Source organism: Pogona vitticeps, chromosome 2 (genome assembly GCF_051106095.1).
Source record: "Pogona vitticeps strain Pit_001003342236 chromosome 2, PviZW2.1, whole genome shotgun sequence".
NCBI classification, from domain to species: Eukaryota; Metazoa; Chordata; class Lepidosauria; order Squamata; family Agamidae; genus Pogona; species Pogona vitticeps.
This window is the reverse complement of record NC_135784.1, coordinates 62484821-62505655: the sequence shown is the minus strand read 5'-3', so window position 1 is coordinate 62505655 and position 20835 is coordinate 62484821. Positions and strand designations below refer to the sequence as shown.

The window sequence follows — 20835 nt, the reverse complement described above, 5'->3', positions numbered from 1 at the left end:
CAAGAAGAAAAAGTGCTTGTGCATTAAGCCCTCACAGTCTACTCTAACTCATTGCATAAGCTTCTGTTACTCTTCTCTAAGCTGATGCCCACCCAGACATTTTGGACTATGCCTCAAATAACACCTAAAAATTAGCCAGGCTGGCTGAAGCCAATGGGAGTTGATGTCCAAAGCATCCAGAAGGCATCCGTTTGAGGAAAGCTGTTTCTTCAAGTAGTGCACCAGATATGATAAGCAGCACATCTCCCTTAAAAATGGACCTTAGAAATAAGTTCATGGTGGTGAAACAATTACAGACTTTTACCTCATGAATCTGCATTTTTGTTAAACAAGATCAACTGATGCCAATTCAGACTGTTAAGCTTTTCTTACATCTTCTCCTTCTCTCATGCATACTCTGTAAATGTTCTATGGCCCAACGAACTCCAGGCATTTATTATGAACCTGGCCTTCAAGAAAGCTAATCCAATTAGCACAGTAGGTTATTTTCTCGGTAGTTTGTTTACCCTCATTTAACACTCAGCTGTTTACCGAATTTAAGCCCTTTAAGAGCCATGATCCTACTTTCCAAAATAGGCAACTATGCTTAGTCAAAGATAAAATGACAGGTTATCTGAAACACAGGTATATCTTTCTTATTACTTATTTATGAATATTTCAAAACTGTTTGCATCTGAAGATTTCAAGGCACTGTGCAGATACTGGCTGAAATCCTCCTATATAGCTACACAAATGGCATACCATTTGGAGGCAAATTGCCCTAGGTTAAGAAATCACAGTGGATATAAGTTCCATGCTGAATCACACAACGTGGTATGCAACAGATAATGACCATGGTGATTTCTTGACTTAAGGCATTTTTGCTCCAAAAAATAAGCTGTTTGTGCTGTGCCAGCTTAAAAAGGCAAGAGAATTTGAGGCACTAGTGAATTACACTAGGAAGATTTGCAAAATGTCGTGAAAGCACTCTACACAATCAGCACTGGCTTCAATCTGGAATTTGCTTCCATGTTTAAATATTAATTTATCTCTGCATCTTTCAAAAGCCCCAGAAACAAGGGAAAGGGGAAAGCTAAAGAAAGCTTCAGATTTTTAATTTTTAAAAAAATCCCTCCTAATGAATTTAGGCACCCGTTTAATTCACACAATATGGTAAGCAGGACTAAATGACAGAATGCAATATATGCACGTAACCACTTCAGTGGCCCACAGAGTGTAATTTTGTTTCTTTTAAAACAGAATCCACTAATATCAAGCTGGGCATCCCATAGCAATCATGGCCAGTACAGCCCAGGCTTTTCATAAGGGGGCACCATGAACAAAATGATACACGTGTGGCTTAAATTGCCTTCCATCTATTTAAAAGTCATATCACGGCACAGCTAAGAGGAAAGGAATGAGAGAAGCTTTATCACAGATTTAGCGATTGTGGGAATCCCTCAGAGAATTCAGCTGGGAAAGTGGGTGCAGCTGAGGTCAGCTCCCCTTCTCCTGCGTGCACGTAAAGAAGCTACCAGGGAATGAAAAGGAAACCGAAATTTTACTAAGAGGACGTACAGAGGTAGAATTGTAGCCCCCTCTTTCTACACAGGGCAGCAGTCAAAGAAAGGGAGGCTTGTTCCTCAGGCTAACAGCTGTGGGGATGGGGGGGGGGCTCTTCCTAAGGGACAGCAGATGCAGGGTATCTATCCCTCAAGCAGCCGAACAGTAAGAAAGGAGAAGAAAAACCCTCCCAAGGAAAGACGAGGCTGTCTGTGGAGCCAAAAGGAAGCCTGTCGGAGGGAAGCACCTGTTAGGCAGGGCGACGAGGCAATCCAGGAGGCTTAAGGCTGGAGCCACGTCAAACACCAGATTAGGCCCAGGGGTTAGGTGAGAGCGCTAAAGTCAGGAATTTGGCAAAGACCTGAGAAAGAAAGGAGAATAAATAGAATAGGAAGAGAGCAAAGTTTTTTTTTTTAAAGAGAAATTGTTCTTCATGCCGATCAATCGTGCGGATCAGATCTATGGGCAAACATAGATGGATGGGGAAGCACAACTACTCTGAAGAAGCTGCATGCTGAGAAGAACTAACAACCCTAGCTAGAATAATAAAGCCGCTTGAGCCCACAGGCAGTAAAGAAAGACTGAACTTGCCAGAACTCACAGTTGTGTGTTCTAAATGTTCAATATGAAATAATTAAGATTGTCCATGGAAGAACACTGAAGCAGGACAAAAAAGCCAAGCTGGGCTACCAAAAGAGGTGTGGATTAGTTTATAAGCTATCATATGATAGTCCTGCTATGGGGAACACACTTGGGTGTTACCAAGAAGATTTTAAGATACGAAATTACATGGGGGGGGGAGTTTTGGAAGTGGAGCAGCTGCAACCAATAGACTCCTTCAGGAAAACCACACAAATACAGCCAGCCATCTCACTCCTCCTTGACCTTTGTAGATAACAGACATGCTACACTGTAGTTGTGCCATACAGATTTGCTCTCCCCCCTCCTCCGTTTTCCTCCTTACCTTCAAAGATAATGGGATAAGAAGATACAAACGAACAGCTGTGTAGAGAAAAAGATTAAATTACCCACTATATTTTATACCATTATTAAAGGTGTCCCCTTTTTTGCATCTGGCCACTCTACATTCTTGGGGCCAGCCATTAGGCTTAGACCCTGTCTCGTAAGGGGCTCAAAATGGCTTTGCATGTGTTACAGACCAAATGGGAAATTCTAAATATGTTTCCCCTGTTGTACTTAATTTGCCACAAGGAACCTGGTTAGAAATCAAGATACTGTATGTTTTTCCCTCACTCTTCCCATCCATCTTTGTTCAAGTAGAATACTGGCTTTTTAAAGATACTAGATGCTTCTGTCTTCTAAGTGTTCCTGAACAAAAATCCAAACAGTACTTATGCTATCTACAGTACTGATTGTTCCTTTCTGCCTGACAAACATAAGATTCTTAGCCTAGACGGCTGGAACCAGATCTCCTGTAGCACTCAGTAAGACTTAGCTTCTCTTACCTTTTCTTTGTTTCCAATATAACCAACTGTAAATAAAATAAAATAAAATAAGGTTTTCAGAGTACAGTACCAATGAAACCCTTCAACAAAGGGCTCCCATAGTAAACACTTAGCTAAGAAAACATACATACCACAGTGACACTTAACACTACCTACAGCTATACAGAGATATGTTAAGAAGATGTATTGAACGCAGAAGAAGCAGCTGGCCAAGAAACCTTATTTGACCATATGCCAATGGGTTGAACAGAGCAATCCCCTTTCCAAACCTTAAAATGAGGACAAGGAGTTGCCCTCTTAGAGGGAGATCTGACCACTTTCACCTTCTATCTCCTGAGAAACAGAAATACCCAGCCCCGCTGGGAGCCTAGAAAACATCTGCTTTCAGATGGTTTCTAATCTCCCCACCGGTACAAATCTAGGTTACAGCTCCTTATGCACAACATTCTCCAAATGTTTATTGAAGGTGTATTACTATTAAGCAGACTACTGTTCTCTTTAGTGGTAAGCAAAGCCGAATTGCTCTGCCCAACACTTTGTACGTACTGTATGTTGAAACCCTTTAGTTCTTCCTAGATGGCTCTGTCAGTAGAACAAGTGGCATTTCTGAGGAAGCAACATTGGAAGCCCTGGATTTCAACTTCTTACCCAACAACTTACATTTTTTTCTTTTAGGGTTGTTTCTCTAAATGTCAACAATTACCCACTTCACTTGCGCAAGCATACACTACAACTGCCATTTATGTCTTTCACTTAAGGCTATGAAATCAATGGCCCTAGCTTTTTTGGGTCCTAAGCCACTGTCTGAAGACAGCAATGGACTGGACAAGGGTGAACAAACTGAGACTTGATCCAGATAAGAAAGAGGTGACCCTGGTCGATTGAAAGGCAGATAGGGATGGAGGCTTCAGACAGTACTGGATGGGCTTCCACTCCCCTTGAAAAGTCATTTCTGCAGCTTCAATAAGCTCCTGGGTTGAGCCCTGAGTCTGGATACATGGACTGGATATAGAGGAATTCATTTGCATGGTTGAAACAAGAGTACCAGCTGTGTCATTTTCTTAAGATATCTGAGCTGGCTGCACTGACAGATTGTCTTAGTTACATCCTGCCACACTCTACATGGGTCTGCCTTTGAGGACTGTTTAGGAACTTCAGCTGGTTCAAAATGCTACAGCCAGATTACTGACTAGTGCTGTTTGCACAGAGCCTACGACTCTCTTTCTTTCTTTCTTTCTTTCTTTCTTTCTTTCTTTCCTTCTTTCTTTCTTTCTTTCTTTCTTTCTTTTGCCTGATATATTAGCACAGACTAACACAGCTTTATCTTCAAAGCCTACAACCCTTCAATTCAAACAGCTTCACTGGCTGCTGATCTGCTCCTGCGCACAATTCAAAATAGGGTGGCCACTGCTTAATTGCCAAAAGGGAGAACATTCTTTATTTTTGTTTTTTAAAAAAGGATATCCTTGCATTAAATTGCATATGCTAATTTAATTAGGTATGCACAAATATTATCACAATTAGACATTATTACTATAATTTAATACACTACAGTTCACCATATTGCAAAAAAAAGGGGACTAGACGGTGGCTAGATAACAGCCTTGGGACACAGCATTGAGAGAAAGATGGAATACAAATAAAATAAATGAGTAAATAAGACATAATGTTTAATCACTCTGTGAAATGCTCTGTGCCTTGTACTTTCTGTTGCTTACTGCAAATGTATGTATAGAGAACAAAATAAACAAAATTCAGTGTAATTTTGTTGAAATACCTAGCTAGGCAAGAATCAGTTATTTGAAAAGAATGCTCTGAGCAGTGTAAAAATGTTCAAACCTGGGATCATCATCACCTCTCTATTAATGTATTCTTAAAGAAATTCAGATTCGACCCCCTCCCTCTTGTCCTTCTGTTGACAGGCAAAGGCCTTCCTTTTCAAGCAAGCTTTGAACCAGTTGGGGCATTATGGACTGCTGGATTTACTGACTGAGGTATGTTTTCAAGTTTTTAAATTGTGGTTTTTAATATAATTATTTGTTTATTTTGATATTATATTTCATGCTTTTTAAATATATATAACAAACCAAGCAGAATATATTAGAAAGGTTCAGTTTATGAACCTTCAGCTGTTCAGGGACAGCAGCTTTTAACATGAATCCAAACATTTACATAGTATTAGATTAACGCAATACCTACAGCTACTCTGAATAATCATGAGACTCAAGTAGATAATGCACATTCTTGCCAAGTTTTGAAGGGGAAAAATGCTGCTGCAAACTAATGACGCTACAAAACAAATTTTAATACCATTTAAAAAAAACTGTCATAACCTGTGGGGCCAAGGAGGCAGGCAAAAGAGGAATGCAATGTTTTGTGAAGAGTGCCATAAAAATGACTCAGTGAGCATCAGTGCTGTACAAAAAGGGTAATTTGAGATATTTCTTTTCAACATTTTATAAGAACCCAGGAAGACTGCACTATTTCAACCTATGAACCTTAACAAGATCACAACAGCCAGTGTAATCAACCGTTTTGAATAAATCTCAGAAATAATTTCCTTCAAGAGCTTTTTAAAAGAAAATACAACCCTATCCTCTGGCAAATTCCTGCTCCAATGAGATTATAGAACATAACAGAAAAGGTTCAGAATACAGACAGAAAGGAAGGGCAGGAGATGAAGGCGCTTGTTTCCTGACTGGCCTCCTCAGGGACAGCAGCTTTAATGAAAGTGAAAGAAAATGGAGACTGAAGCTTGTCCATTCAGAGTTTGGACCGCTTGCTGTCTCCTGTCTACATGCCTGAGGAATGGCTGAGGCAGCTGCTGGAATCGACTGCCACAGTGTATGTGTGCTGTGGAGGATACTCTGCTTCTGTGGCACTTCACTTCAGGTCACAGATCCTGACTACTGTAACTGAACATAGCTTAGTGACTAGCAGCTGCTTCCTCTCTGTGGCACCTCAGGGTCTGTGGCCTGAGATGAAATGCCTACCTCAGAACAAGCCATAAGAGACAATGTTGTAAAGGAGGAGGCAGGACCCCTACTAACCTGCTTCTGTTTATATCCAGCCTGGACAGTCCCCCCACCCCGCTCGACTTATTTCCTACTGTTTGTTCTGTAGCAGATGTCACTTAAATAAAACAGGGAGTTGGGTCAAAAATGGTCATTTATTGATAATTACATGTGACAAGAGAACAATGATGAGCTAAGAAAAGCATCTGCTATTGTGTTCCCTTCCTACTGATAGGAAAGGCAGGCAGGGATACTGAGAGATGCCTGAAGAAAGGCAGGGCCAAAGCAGAATGGGACTTACTCTTGTGAACACTGCGAACCGTTCATCAAGAATGAGAGCAGCATTTGGTGGAAGTGGCTGGCAATGGGTTCAGTCCAAATGGAAGGAAGATTCATAATTGGCTTATGGAATTCATTGCCACAAAATGTTTAGATGGCTTTTTAAAAGGATTAGGTAAGGTTACGCAGAGGCTAGATCTGTCATTGATTATTACACAGAAGAATAGCAAAAATTCAAACCTTCATATTAAAAAAAAAGTCAATGTTTGATGACATCCCTCTTGTGATCTTCAAAGTAGTGTCTGATGAGCATTTTCCAATAGACTCTCTCTGCAGTAACACAGCCCTTTAGGGGGATCAAGCAAAACAACAATTATGTTCTTGCTGAAAGGAGGTTGAAGGACTGATCCAGAATAAGTGCTAAAAACAAACTTTTTGCCCTCCTACCATTGTTTTCCCTCTGCTATTATCTGTGCTCTTTTGCAAAGAATGAAAACAGAAGTGGGAAGATTCTTTTCAATTCCAACTTGCACAGCAAAGGAGGAGCACTTAGAAAAGTTAAAGCAGCAAAGGAAAAAAACTGGCTTTGTGAAAACCGGGTAGTTGCTTGCAAACACCTCCCTCCCCTTTGATCACAGGGAAAAGACAAAAACAGGCTGTCAGGACTGACAGAGGCTTAGCCACCCTCTCCCAGTGCCTGTTTTTTTAAAAAAGCACATGATAGTTTGGCTAGATAAAATTTGTGAGCTGGCACAAACTTTCTGCCATCATGAAGTGTTGCATTTCTTTCTGCCATCAGAACCTAGATATGATGAACCATTTGTTTTGACACAGAAATAGTGTAGCGTCCAACAACTCTGTGTTTGCACAATTCTTGCACCAAAGCAATTATGGCGGGAAAGAAGAAAAAGAGGAGAGGAAGAAGGGGGAGGATCCAAGGGTATCTTGTGATGGAGGTGGAGGAAGGGATAAAAGGAGAGGTGGATTGGGAGGAAGAAGTAGAACGAGAGGAGAAGGAAAAGAAAAAAGATGATGGGAAAGAGGAAGATATACTTTTGAGATGGGGATGGTTAGAAATGGAGGATCCCTGGACTCGGGAGCAACTCAAGATGAAGTTGCTTATTGAAGAAATAGAGAGAAGGCAGCAATATCATATTACTAATCCACTGGAGGATAAAAAGGAGAAAGGGAGAGGAGAAGATCGGGGAAAGGTGAAAGAAGGGATAGCGGTACAACCGGGTGAGGTTGAGCCAATAGAATGGACTGTGTAAGTACACCCAAAAGGAGAAGCTCCTTGGAAGAAAGGGGCCAGACAGACATCAATAAATCAACCCATGACACCCACAGAAGGAGAGTGGGCTCGACATCCCCGTTGTGGCATCACGTGCCCCAACCTGCGGAACCCGACGCGGAAGCCGACCGATTGCGAACATTTTGGAGTGAACCCCCATTGATGAACTCTTTTCCTACACCAGAGTCAAAGGACCATTACATTAAACAAAATGTAACAGAGGAATCTGTAGGCCCTACGGAGATTATTTGTTCATAGTTCTCCGTTGTTAGAAAACAAAGAGTTTTTGCATCAAATAGAGCCGTCGCCACTTTTTGGGGAATAAAATGGAGGATTGTGATGACCCAGGCTTGAAGCCACTCACGGCATCAAAGTGCAGACAGCACACACGGATAGGCAGGGGCAGTTCTACTATGAAACTAATGAAGTTTAAGCTTCAGAGCCCCTAATCCCAGAGACGCCTGAGAAACAACTTTAGTCCACATTTTTTTTAAAAAAAAAAAATTGTGGTCATCTGTCAAGGGAACAACCCCACTGAATAAGATAACAGTGGTTACTGAGATCTTGTTGCTGGCTGCAAAGGAGCCTCCTTGTAACCGTTCAAGCTTCAGGACCCCAAAAAATGTAGGTCTGCTATTGCACATAGGATAGCCGGTCTTCCCCATGGCAGGCACAATCTCCTTGGCTTCAACTGAGTACAGAAAGTGGGATTCTCAGCTCAGCATTCTTTTGTCCATCTCCCACTGGTTATTCCTAAGCATCTGACCCTGATGCTTCCCCTATAGGAAATGAGTCCTGCTCCCCTATATCTAACCCCCCCCCACACACACACTACTTTCACCACCAGTCTCTTATTCATGAGCAGAACATTGTGAATGCAGGATTAGGAAGCCCAGCAGAGCAATCACTTCTAATTAGAACTGCAGAAAACATAGGCAAGAGGTCAGCATTCCTCTGGCACAAACCAAGCAGTGAAAGAGCAGGCACCCCACAGAGACTCTCGCACACCCAAATTCCCAGGAGCCCTGTATCTTTTCTGAGCTGGTGGCAAAAGAGGGAAAGCAAATGTTAGTTTAATGACCCATAACATAACTAAGGTAAAGGACAACTCTACATTGCAGAGGACATGCAAAATTAAAAAACAGTGCATTGTTGGAATTATTTTTGTGGGACACACATAAACATAATTATCCTTCCGTGGGAGAATAATCTAATCGCGGGCAGCCCACATGCCAACATGTGCCCATCTTGTGAAGTGCCATCCCAAGATCCCACATGGGAGGGGTGGAAGGCAGAAAAGAGTCAGTCTCGATGGGGAAAATTCCTTGCTGCAGAAAAACAGTGATAGGCCAGAAAACTCCAGTCAAGCCTCCAGAACTGCACCCAAAGGACTGTGAAATGCATACATGCATTATGCTTCACAGAGACGATATTTGCGGCCAAGGCCAAAGTCCTGGGCCTTGCACAATAAAGGTACAAAAACCTCTTCGTTGAGTTAGCTGCTCAAACAAACCAAACAAAATCATTCTAGGGAGGCCAGCAACAAACCCAACACTGCTCAACGCACAAGATGGGCCTCTTCAATGGCTTCTTTCCAGGCGTTCTGGGTGTCAACGTGTGAAGGCAGAAAAATGCACATGCTTCTAGTCAAACAGAAAAAGCAGGTTTTCCGTTTCAGCTCTCTCTTCCTCAAGTGTAAATATGCCTGGCAAAATTCATGTAACTTACATACACTGTGGGAAACCATAAAAGGCATCTATCACACTTCTGGTAGACATTTTGAATGGGAAATCATTTGTTGGTGACTCCTCACTTCAGGTGACACAGATCTTATACAGTACTGATGTCCTATCCCTACTTGCCTGTGAGCAAATGGGGTTTTTCCTTCCCACAATAAAGGCAGTAAGAAGAACTGCTATATGTTATTCCTACCCATCTTTCTACCAATATATTTCCCTCTCACAGCAATTCAGCATGGATTGGCACAGGACTGGGCATGTTCATTTTTACCATCGAAGGAGGAGCTACTGCAGGCATCTTATTCCACTTCTTGTATCTTCAGTGCTCTCATTCACATTTCTGGTTCCCAGTATGGTCTAATCTCCCATCTTCTCTGAGTGTCAAGTGCTCTCTCTTATGCATCAACAGCATCCTGTCAGTGGGCCAGCCAGGGGTACAAGCAATGGTTTGGAATTTAGTAAAAGGATTGTGAACAAATGCACTGTCTTTCCCAGCTGCAGTTACAAACACATCAGTTCCCGTCCATTCTGGCTCAATGCCATGGCAAGGGACTGGCAAGTCTGGAGAGAGCATCAGAGATAGCAGAGCCCACCTCGTTCTCGCTGCTACAGTGACACCGGCCACACAATAGTGATGGGCTACTGCTTTGAAGGGTGGATTGGAGTGGGAGGCTGGAAACCGAATGGCAAACAGATTACAATCATGACAGTGAGGTTTGAGATGTATACCATGAAGGCAGTGGAGAGGAAATGTGTTTGATTCTGGTGTTCGGGCAAATTGTCTCACTGTGGGCAGTTCCTGCTGTTCTTCTATTTGCCCTCTATGTGCTGCTGAAAAGCCTTCACAGCATCAACAACATCACCACTCACTTTGTCAGAAGGCAGAAATTAAACATGCATATGTGGTACACAGGCAGAAAACAACGTAAGGCAGATGGGCATGAAAAGTGTTGAAAAATACTATACCACTAGGCAGCCGACATGGACATGGCAGCCGTTGCCTGTACAGATGCATGATCCTGCAAGAAAAAGATGGAGGTGGAAGAAGCTAGTCTACTGGAAACAGAAGGCAGTTACAAATGTCACACGTAATGACAATGAGGAAGAGAGTTATAATGAGAGACAAGAGGATAAGGCCATCTCTCTGGATTTCCTCATTGACATTATGCTTTTGAGTTAAAGTATTCAAATTACCTCTGAGAACTGGGAGCAAATTCGCTCGGCTCCAAGTCATAAGATTTCCACAGAACTATTATGTGTCATTTCAGTGCACATATTTTGCCTGTTTATCCACACTAACCTAAAGTGTTATTCCCCACTTCAAAACGACAGCAAGAATGCTTGCTATGATCTACACTCATGTCACCTACAGGTCCCCCTTGGGATATGGATACAGTTATTTTTTTAAAAAAGTGTGTTTATAATTAAAGGAAGGTTTCCTTAGAAAGGTTGACTGCATAGAATCTGCAGCCCTTGCAATTTGCTTGACTTGAACAGATTAGCCAAGAAGAAATTAACCAAGCAAAATAACTGAAGAGAGCAAGATAAATTTAACACTACTCAGGACAAAGTAGAAACAGAAGAGGTACTCCCAATGCAGGATTACCTCCAGTCCAGCACTAGGTTTCTACAACAGCCAGCCAGGTTCCTAATAGAAGCCACCAAGCAAGACATGAGGGCAACAGTTCCTTCTCAGAGTTGCACTCCACCAATGTAATTCAGAGAAGCAAACACTGCACCTAGAGGCAGTTGTGTAGCCACAATGACAAGTAACCACAAACTTATGGAACTGCATGCATTAAAGTATTGAGAGAGGAGACTGTGGCAGAAAAAGAGAAATCTTGCTGTGGGAAGGTTTCACATTTGCAGCTTGTTGAACAAAATGAAAGTAAAGTTGTCTCTTAAACACAGTCACATGTTACACACACACACGTGCGCACGCACGCACGCACACACACACACACACACGTGTAAATATGTACATCTTGATTTTTCCCTGCTCTAGAGTATCTTTCATGAAAAGAGCCAATGTGAGCACAGTGGTTAAAGAGCCTCGTGGCGCAGTGGTTAGACCTCTGTACTGCAGCCAAAATTGTGCTCACGACCTGGGGTTCAATTCCAGGTAGCCGGCTCCAGGTTGACTCAGCCTTCTATCCTTCCGAGGTTGGTAAAATGAGCACCCAGCTTGCTAGGGGTGGGGGAGCAATGTGTAGCCTGCATAATTAACTTGTAAACCACCCAGAGAGTGCCTGAAGTGCTATGGGGCGGTATATAAGCAGCACGCTTTGCTTTGATGTAATGGTTCAATACTTAAATATGGCTGAGGAAACCTAGGTTTGAATAGCCATTCAACCAACTATGAAAATTGTTGGATGACCATTGGACCAGTCAACCCCTACTTACTTTGCATGGTTGTTTTGATGGTTAAGTCAGACCAAGGCCATGTCTACCACTCCTCGGATCACGTACTCTTAGAAGTCCCACTTCACTCTGTGTGCTTACATACTGATACATGTGCATAGGATCACATTCTTTGCCCACAGAATTAAATTATGGCCTATATCACAACAAGGGAAACTATTTTCTCTCATGGCTTCTGCATAGGAAGGAAGCCTATGTCCCTAGAAACTGTAAAAAAACAAAAACATAGTTCAAATCTTTGTACTGCCACAACCTCCACTGGTCATTAATTAGACTAAGAATTTAGCAAGCTGCAGATTGCACCTGCCGCCTCTCATCACAATGAAATTAATTAGGAACCATTATGGGAATGAGAACCCCAGGGAATTCCAGGGACCACAATCAGTCTTGTGCCTGGCAGATGGAGAATCTTATTATGGGAACTTAAAAGCACCACTTTAGTGGAATAAACTATTACCTTTGCCAAAATGAAATTGGACAAACTAACCCACTTATTTATTTTTCCTTGACAACATTTCATTTTAGCCCAAACCATATGAAGAAGAACTGTGTTACCCAGGTGGAACAATGCTGGCAAACCTATGCCCATTTGGTTGAGAGTATGCCCCACAGAGCAAATTGTGACATACTTGGAACAAATATAAAAAGAATGGGCTTGCCACTCTATTTTAACCTCATAACTGACAGACAATGGCATCTAGGTATTTGATTCACCACATGGTCTCAGGAAGAAACCTATCAGTGATGCACATTGCTTTTAGCTTTTCGAAGTGATGGGGAAAGGGAGGGAGAGCCCACTATGAATAATCTCAGTTTAGTAAGATAGGAAGTATGAATACGAGTTTTGCTTATGCACATGTCCTTTTTGTGCAGGCTACAATTAAACTACAATATCTCTAGTCTACTAGCACTTCTTGTTTCATCTAACTGGAAAACTATTTTTCCTGCTTCAAAACAAACTAGGTTTATTGCCCTGGCTTGTATAACCTTTCATCTGGGTAGGCTGAAACGGGAAACTATGGTTGCAGACTCCCTGGTTTTATTGCTTGTGCCATGCAGACGTTGCACACTCAGGTGAAATAAAAATTCGTAACTTGACTTATTATATTATACAGGGGCACTCCAACAACATCCCAAACTTTCACATCTGAGGTATTCAAAATACCAAATTGCCAGTCACTTCAGAGCTAGCATTTGAGGTCCACAGGGGGGTGTGCAGGCACACCTATCCACTTTCTTCAGAGCTGAAGCTATTCTAGGAGTTGATGAGCAAGGCAAAGTAAAGACAGTAGCGTTTCCACTTCCTCCCCCTCCATATTCTGCTTCTTCTTGTAGTTTCTCTGCAACTTCCCAGTTGTCATATACCTATTTGTGACATCTGGAGGAGCTTTGAATAAAATATGTTGGACCCAATTTTTGTGCTTGGAAAGAGAAAAAAACAAAGTCAAAAGGGCTTTCTCCGTGGTTAGATTGTGGCTTCAGACTGCCCTGCCAGGAAGCCTGCTAGTGTCTAATTTATTGTCTTTTTAGTATAGACTCTTTTATCTTTTCAACTCTTTTAAATCATGTTGTAGTTTTGAACGCTGATGGTATATAATGCTCTGCTAGCTGTTTCCCTTCACTTGTTTTTGATCTTAATTGGTCTTTTAACATTGTGTTTTAAAAATCTTGCATTTTTATTGTATTACTGTTGTATTTTAATTTCTTACTTTTATTCTGAGACTCTTGTTTTTTATTTTTTTGTTATAGGGTGTCCTTGTTACCTGAATCTTCTCTTCTCCTGGTGGTGCCACTTTATCCTGCAGTCCACTCTCCACTTGTTTGGAAAGGGACATATTAAGCATTGTGGCACCTGAAATATCTTTCCTTCAGCAATTTGACATGCTCTAACTTTTTTTAATTTTTAGATACATGTTGAACCTGTACCTGCTTATGCAATCCTTCCTTATCTAGTTCAATTTGACTGTGGATTTCATTGACAAGAGAAGGAATTCATTTTTAAGTCAGTAAACTATTCTTTTGTTGTTACATGCTGTCAAGTCTCCTCTGACTTATGGCAGCCCTATGAATGAGTGATCTCCAAAATATCCTGTCCTCCACAGTCCTGTTCAGCTCTTGTGAACTCAAGCCTTTATGGAGTCAATTCGTCTCATACTTTGTCTTCCCCTTTTCCTGCTGCTTTCAACTATTCTTATTGTCTTTTCCAAATAGTCCTGCTTTCTTATGATGTGCTCAAAGTCAGACCGGCTCAGTTTCATCAGTTTTGCCTCCAGAGATAATTCAGGCTTCATTTGCTCTAGGAGCCACTTGTTCATCTTTCAGGCCGTCCAGGGTATCTGCAAAGCTCTATTCCAGCACATTTCAAACAAATCAGTTGTTTCCTGTTAGCTACCTTTACTATCTAGATTTCACACCCATACATAGTGTTTGAGAATACAAGAATGTGAATTATCTTGGCCTTGGTCTCCAGCAACACATCCTTACACTTGATTATATTTCTAATTCCTTTATTGCTGCCCTTCCTAATCTCAGACTTCTGATTTCTTGGCTGCAGTCTCCCTTTGGATTGATGATTGAACCAAGGGATACATATTCTAACTATTTCAGTTTCTTCACTGTCAATGTTAAAGCTGTGTAGTCTTCTGTATTTGTGATATTTTTTCTTTTACATATTCAACTGCGGTCTTGCTCTGGCATTTTCTTTTTTCAGTATCATCAAAACTCATTTTAAGTTATTGCTGCTTTCTACCAGTAAGATGATGTCATCTGCATATCTTAAACTTCTGTTTTTTTTCCATTAATTTTTACTGCTCCTTCACCTGGATCTAGTCCAGCTTTCTGTACGATATGTTTTGCATACAGATTGAACAGAGAATGGGATAAAATACTCCCTTGTCTGACACCTCTGCCTACAGGAAACCATTCTGTCTGTCCACATTCTGTCCTACGAATAGATTCTTGCCCACAATACAAGTTACGCATCAGGGTAATCCAGTGCTGGGGCACACCCATTTTTTTCAGAACAATCAAGTTTCTCATGATCTACACCGTCTGTAGTCTATAAAGCATAGACTGATCTTCCTCTGAAATTCTTCAGTGCTTGCTAGTAGACAGTGGATATTTGCAATATGATCTCAAGTGCTTCTTCCTTTTCAGAATTCAGCTTGAACATCAGGCATTTCTTTCTGTACTGGGTAAAAGCTTTTGTTGCAACATTTTGAGCATCACTTTGCTTGTATGGGGAATTAAAGCAAATGGTTTTCTAGTTACTGCACTCCTTGGCATCGCCTTTCTTGGGGACTGGAATGCATATTGAGTGTTTCCAGTTTGTGGGCAATTGTTTTGTTTTCGATATTTGCTGACATTTTCCTGTTAGGATTTAATAGATCATCTCTGTGGCTTGAAATAGCTCTATTGGTATACCCCTGGTTATTTATTTCTTCCCTGTGCTTTCAGAGCAGCTTTCACTTCACTTTCTAGAACCGCAGGTCCTTCGTCATAGGATTCCTCTTCAAAGGAATCTGACATCTTTTAATCTCTTCTGTATGGCATTTAGTATACTGTTTCCATCTTCTCTTTATTTTCTCCTAGTCAGATAATGTGCTTCCTTGTTGGTTATTCAATATTCCTACTCTAGGCTTAAATTTTCCTTTGATTTCTTGGATCATCTGCATGAGATACCTTTTTCTTCTCATTTATTATTCTCTTCTGTTTCTTTGAACTGCTTCTTGTAATAGTTCTCTTTGTCTCTACATGATTGTTGCTGCATTTTTTTGTTGTATGATTCTAATTTTTTGTATACTACTTTGAAATAATCAAATTGAAGTGGTTTATTAATATTTGTAAAAAAATCAATAAACAAATAAACTGAATTTGATTCACAAAAAATGCTAATTACTTTGAGTGGGAAAGACAGAATGTATATATTTGTGTAGCTCTTAAAATATATATATATATTTAAAATTGGCAAATTTTTGCATATTTCTTATACCTTCCTATTTCAAGAAATTATCAGAGGACTTCCACTTAACATAAGAGTATCCATTCCATATTTTAAGTAGCCCATCCCTCACTTGCTATGATACGTAGGAGGATAAGGAAAGATGATACAACTATATATGTGCAACAATAAATCAATATCAATTGTTTTAGCAGTTTTATTTATCTTCTCTGTATCTAACAACACTTTCCCACCAAAGCCAATTTAACTCAACAGAATTGTCACAGTAGGACAAGAACTGACAGAGGTTAGAAACTGACCTGAAAACCTCCGCGCCGTTACTCTTGATGCCTTTAAAGTGCAATTTGAAGAAACTATACACGTTTGTCCAGAGAATCACATTTTTCCATGCCATTTTTAGCGTGGAAAACAGTTTTCATTTCATTTTCACAACAGCTCACGATGAAAGCTATTAATAGCTCCATTTTATGAACAAGAAATTGCAGCTATAGTGATGGTATGTCAAAGCCTGTGTCTATGATAATGATAATGCTATTTTGTTCTCATATCAATTATGACTTATGGCAATCCTCTTCAGTTTTTCAAAATATAAAATATTAAGAAGTGATTTGCCAGCCCTGCCTTCTGGTAGCACTCTGGGATTGTGCAGGTTGCCAGAGGCTACACAGGTACATAACCCTATCAGACACACACACACACACACACACACACACACACACACACACACAGAGAGAGAGAGAGAGAGAGAGAGAGAGAGAGAGAGAGAGTCCATGTTATCTTGGTTGTTGCTTCTCCCAATAGGCTCTTCAACCAGGTGTTACAACCCACAAAAAAGATGGTTAAACCTATACAGACTTAATGCTTCAAACTTCAGCTGTGGTTTTTCTATTCCATGTCTAGACTTACACTAGTGTTTGGCCAGTTCCAGCAACCTTTAGTGTGTTGCTGTATCACCACTCTAAGGACCAGGGATATACAGTACCAGAGATTACAGAGAGTCTCGTGCTGCAGTGGTTAAACTGCTGTACTGCAGCCAAAACTGTGCTCACAACCCGAGGTTTTACAGTATCCTAAGTAGCTGGCTTAAGGTTCACTCAGCCTTCCAGCCTTCTGAGGTTGGTAAACTGAGTACCCAGCTCACGTGCATGTGTGTGTGTGCAATGTGCAGCTACATAATTCAATTGTAAACCGTCCAAAGAATGCTTTAAGCACTATGAGGTGGTATATAAGCAGCACATTTTGCTCTGTCTCTTTTTACTACAGAAATGTAAACATAATTGTAAATGACTCCACTGAGATGAACTACACATTAATCTTTTTTAAAACAATGTAAATTAATTGCAACTGTAGCCCCCATCCCAAACCTGTGCACAGGAAGGGAAGAGTTATCTCTCCCTTCCTTAGTGACCCTCCTGGAAATTGCTCTCCCCAAGTATCTATAGGGCTGCAAAGGCCTATGACACAAAATAAAAAGGCTGCATTTAACAAGAATGTAAGGGACATGTGCATGTCCACCATCCTAAGAATGCAGAACCACAAACAGCTAATTGTTAACTATATCCCTCTCATATTAGTGAATGAATACCATTTGGTTCTCAGGAAAGAGAGTAAGTTGCCCTACAGGTATGAATGATCCTTGCAATGTTCACCCTGTTGCAATCTTCAACCCATCACTGCCCTATCATATGCCTACAATCTCCAAAACTGACATTCTAAACAACCTAGAATTGTTCACAATAACTTACTCTCTTTGCATCTGCTCTTGGCAAACCACTTATTTAGCATACTTTTATATCATTTGGATCTCCTTATTCTGTTCCAGAAATAGCATTCTTTTCTTTCTTTGTACCTGGACACTAATTGAGCCTTGTTATTTACTTTTGCAAATTTCTGATAAATTAATTACTGTACTTTTTTCCCTCAAAAAGAAAAGAGTTGCATTTAGGAAAACTACTGCGGTGGGAGTCAAAACTACCCCACCCCCAAGCATGGCATTAGGTTTTCAGCCTCCACTGAAAAGCATCAATAGAAATATATACTGTGTCCTGCATGTACAGCTGAGCTGCTGTCACCCATATCTTTCTCTCTTGTAGCCATCCCCACCAAAAGAAGTGGGTGTTTTGATCATAATTCATACCACTCACTCTAATAAGATACAGATAATAATAACCATCCATCTCACTCTGAGTTCCTGTGGACTGCTTTTTCATCAAGTAACTGCAATATGGTTTCTAAAATTTGGGACTTACAGGAGAGACAACTATCATCCAGCTGAGTTGAGTCTTAAAAACTGTTTAGAATACCAAAAATCAAATCTTCTAGGTCCAATCCTTGTCATATCATCCACTGAATTGCAGTGACATATAGGTACTTCATAACAGAAGCAGCCCCTCACCATAATCAGGAAGTTAAGAAGCAATTTATGAGCAGACGGGCTATCTTTCTCTACTGCAATCCTATCACCACCATAATGACCAGATGGCCTTCATTTGATCAGGCCCCTTGTACCAAATGAAGTTTTTAAGAAAAGGAAAGAAAACTGAAATCTTTCAATGGTATGTTACAAAATTCCTTTTTTATATAACTCAGTGAGATTCAGACCTAAGTTGGTTTGCTCAGATTCTTTATAAAAACTCTATTCCATCATTCTTTTCTGGGAAAGGGGGGTCTTTGCCTTTAAATATCTTCAATGAGATTATACAAAATTAGAAGCACAGGCCTCCTACCTATTCTAATTATAATTACTTCTGTACATAATCGGCTTTAATTAATACCCCATCCCCCTTTCAAAATGTCCAGATTAGATTCCTTAGAGCTAGTGTGATGTTGTGCCCTCTCCAACCTCATATTTTTTTTGAGGAGACAGAAAGTTTATGACATACAGTCAAAACAACCTGAGGGAGAAAAACAGAGAGAGAGAGAGAGAATGGAAAAGGTTAGGAGTTCATTGAAGTCAAGATGCTTACTGTGGTATGAAGTGATTATGAATGCCCTCCCTTGAGGGAAATATAGCCAATATGCAGGAATCCCAGTTTCGTAGTGGCATTCAGGAAGCAGGCTACCTTCAAATCTATTTTTCAGTGGTCTCTCAAACCAATTATTCATGTCATGGTTTTTGCAATTTAGGGTTAGTGAAATCCCAGCAGTGACCTTAGTGATTAAAATCTTTGCTGTTGTTACCCATGTCTGCATTAGCCCATGATGTTCTTCAAAACTGTCCTATGTAAGACTGTGAGTGCCATCGGCCTTACACACAAACACACAAAATTTTGGGGCCATGTGTAAGTGTGCATGCCAGGAGTCAGTAGTGGAAAAGTCATCCAATACTGACTGTGAATACACTTTGTTTTATGCACACTGAAACACATTTTGTGTGTGTGTTCAGAAACACTGAATTTCCGTGGTATTTACCGGATTTCCAGTCCGCTGTGATCCCTGATGCTTAGAGCCACATGGTAAAATGCTGGTTTCCCCCTTTATCCTATTATGTTAAGGGACCCAAAATTGTTACAATGCTTTTATTATTCTGTCCTCTCCCCCTGCCCCCAATAAAATATTACAGGCACAGGTGCTTAATCCTTGAAAGTCTCACCAGCCACTTGGTCATAGGGGCAAGTGAAATAAGCATGATGTGGCCTCGCAGGATAGAAATAACTTCCTTCACATGAGCATAACTGAAGATTACTGAAACCTCAGAGGAGGTCCAGAACAGGTGGAGCTCCCCTTGAGAAAGAGCAGTTAATAGACCTTGGGGAGAGCCTAGCTCTTATATAGCAGACCGTGTCCATAGCGAGAAGCCGTCGCCACCCCAACTCCGCTGTGGGAGTCCGCGCGAAACTGGAAAGACGCCACGGCCTGTGCCCGGGGAAGCGCCGGCAGGAGTTGTCGCCCGCAGTGGTGTGAGGGGGCATTCCTTGCGACGCCGTGTCAGGGAAATAAATAATACCCTTCCTTCTGGACCTGGAGCACGTTTTCAAACGTGAGGGCTTGAAACAAAATGGCCAAGAGAACACGAGCGTCCTTCCAGGCGCGGACTCCCCCCCCCCAACACACACACACACACACACACACCCTCCACGAGGTTACAAAGACGTTTGCGGGGGCCCTCCCGCTCTACGCGCGGGTTTCCCATCTCTCTCTCTCTCTCTCTCACACACACACACCACACACACACACACACACACCCATGCCCAGGAGCTGAAGCAGACGGCGGCTGGTGAGGAACTAGAAAGGCACCCAGCTGCTCACGACCAGATCCGCAGAGAAACCTCTACAGACCCGTCCCTCAGAGCTGCTCATCTTTCCGGAGGAGCCTCCCCAGCCCAGCCCAGCCCGCCACGGAGATCCTCCTTCAAGCCACATGCTACGGGCACCGTCGGATCCCGCCGGATCTTTCTTTGTCCAGCTCGCTCCATTCGCCTGCATTTCCCACCCACCGTCCAAACACACACATTTCCACCACCAGCCCTTTTTTTGTTCGCATATTTAAAAAACAAAATCCTGGATCAAAGCGGGGAAGACTCACCCCAGACCAGCAGCATCCCCAACGCCTGAGATGGCCAGGACTTCATGATGATGCTTGCACTCCAGCGCTTGCTTCCCTTCCTGCCTTCCTCCTTCAGTCGGAGCCGGGTATGACCGCAGCTGCCCACCGGGCTGGCTCCCTCCTGGCCCCAGAAAAGCCCGCTCTGCCCTCCTCCTCCTCCTCCTGCAGCAGCAGCAGCAGCTCAGACTCAGGAGGCATCGCCCCCGCACTCCCTCCACCCGCCCCCCGCAAGTGAATTGCAACTTTCCCCGCAAGCCCTCACTCTTGGTCCTTCCTCCCTCCAGGCGGGCTGAGGGGGGGCGAGCGCGGGAAGGAGGGGAAGGAGAGACGCCGGGTTTAGGGGGGGCAGAGAGAGAGAGAGAGAGAGAGAGAGAGAAGAGCGATGCTGCCTCCTGTATTGTTCGATCAGCGCACGAAGGGGGCTCGCCAGGCAGTCAATGCAGTATCCGCGAGGAGAGGAGATGCTGGTCGACTCTGCCCACCGCTGTCCAGAAACGATCCGCTCCCTCGCAAGCCCGCCGCATCCTCCGATCCCCCCCCCCCGACCCTCCTCCGCCGCCTCCTCTTTCTGAATTC

The 20835-nt window shown here is 42.1% G+C and overlaps 1 protein-coding gene across 1 annotated transcript in view; it reads right to left on the bottom strand.

The window, feature by feature from the left end:
• The window catches only part of PODXL2 (podocalyxin like 2), a 58483-nt gene extending 38012 nt beyond the window's left edge, over positions 1 to 20471 (bottom strand). Inside the window, exon 1 of the mRNA XM_020798058.3 lies at positions 20239 to 20471. Within this exon, the coding sequence (XP_020653717.3) occupies positions 20239 to 20284 (46 nt within the window). The 5' untranslated portion in view covers positions 20285 to 20471. The remainder of the gene's footprint in view (positions 1 to 20238) is intronic.
• Positions 20472 to 20835: the final 364 nt, after the last annotated feature.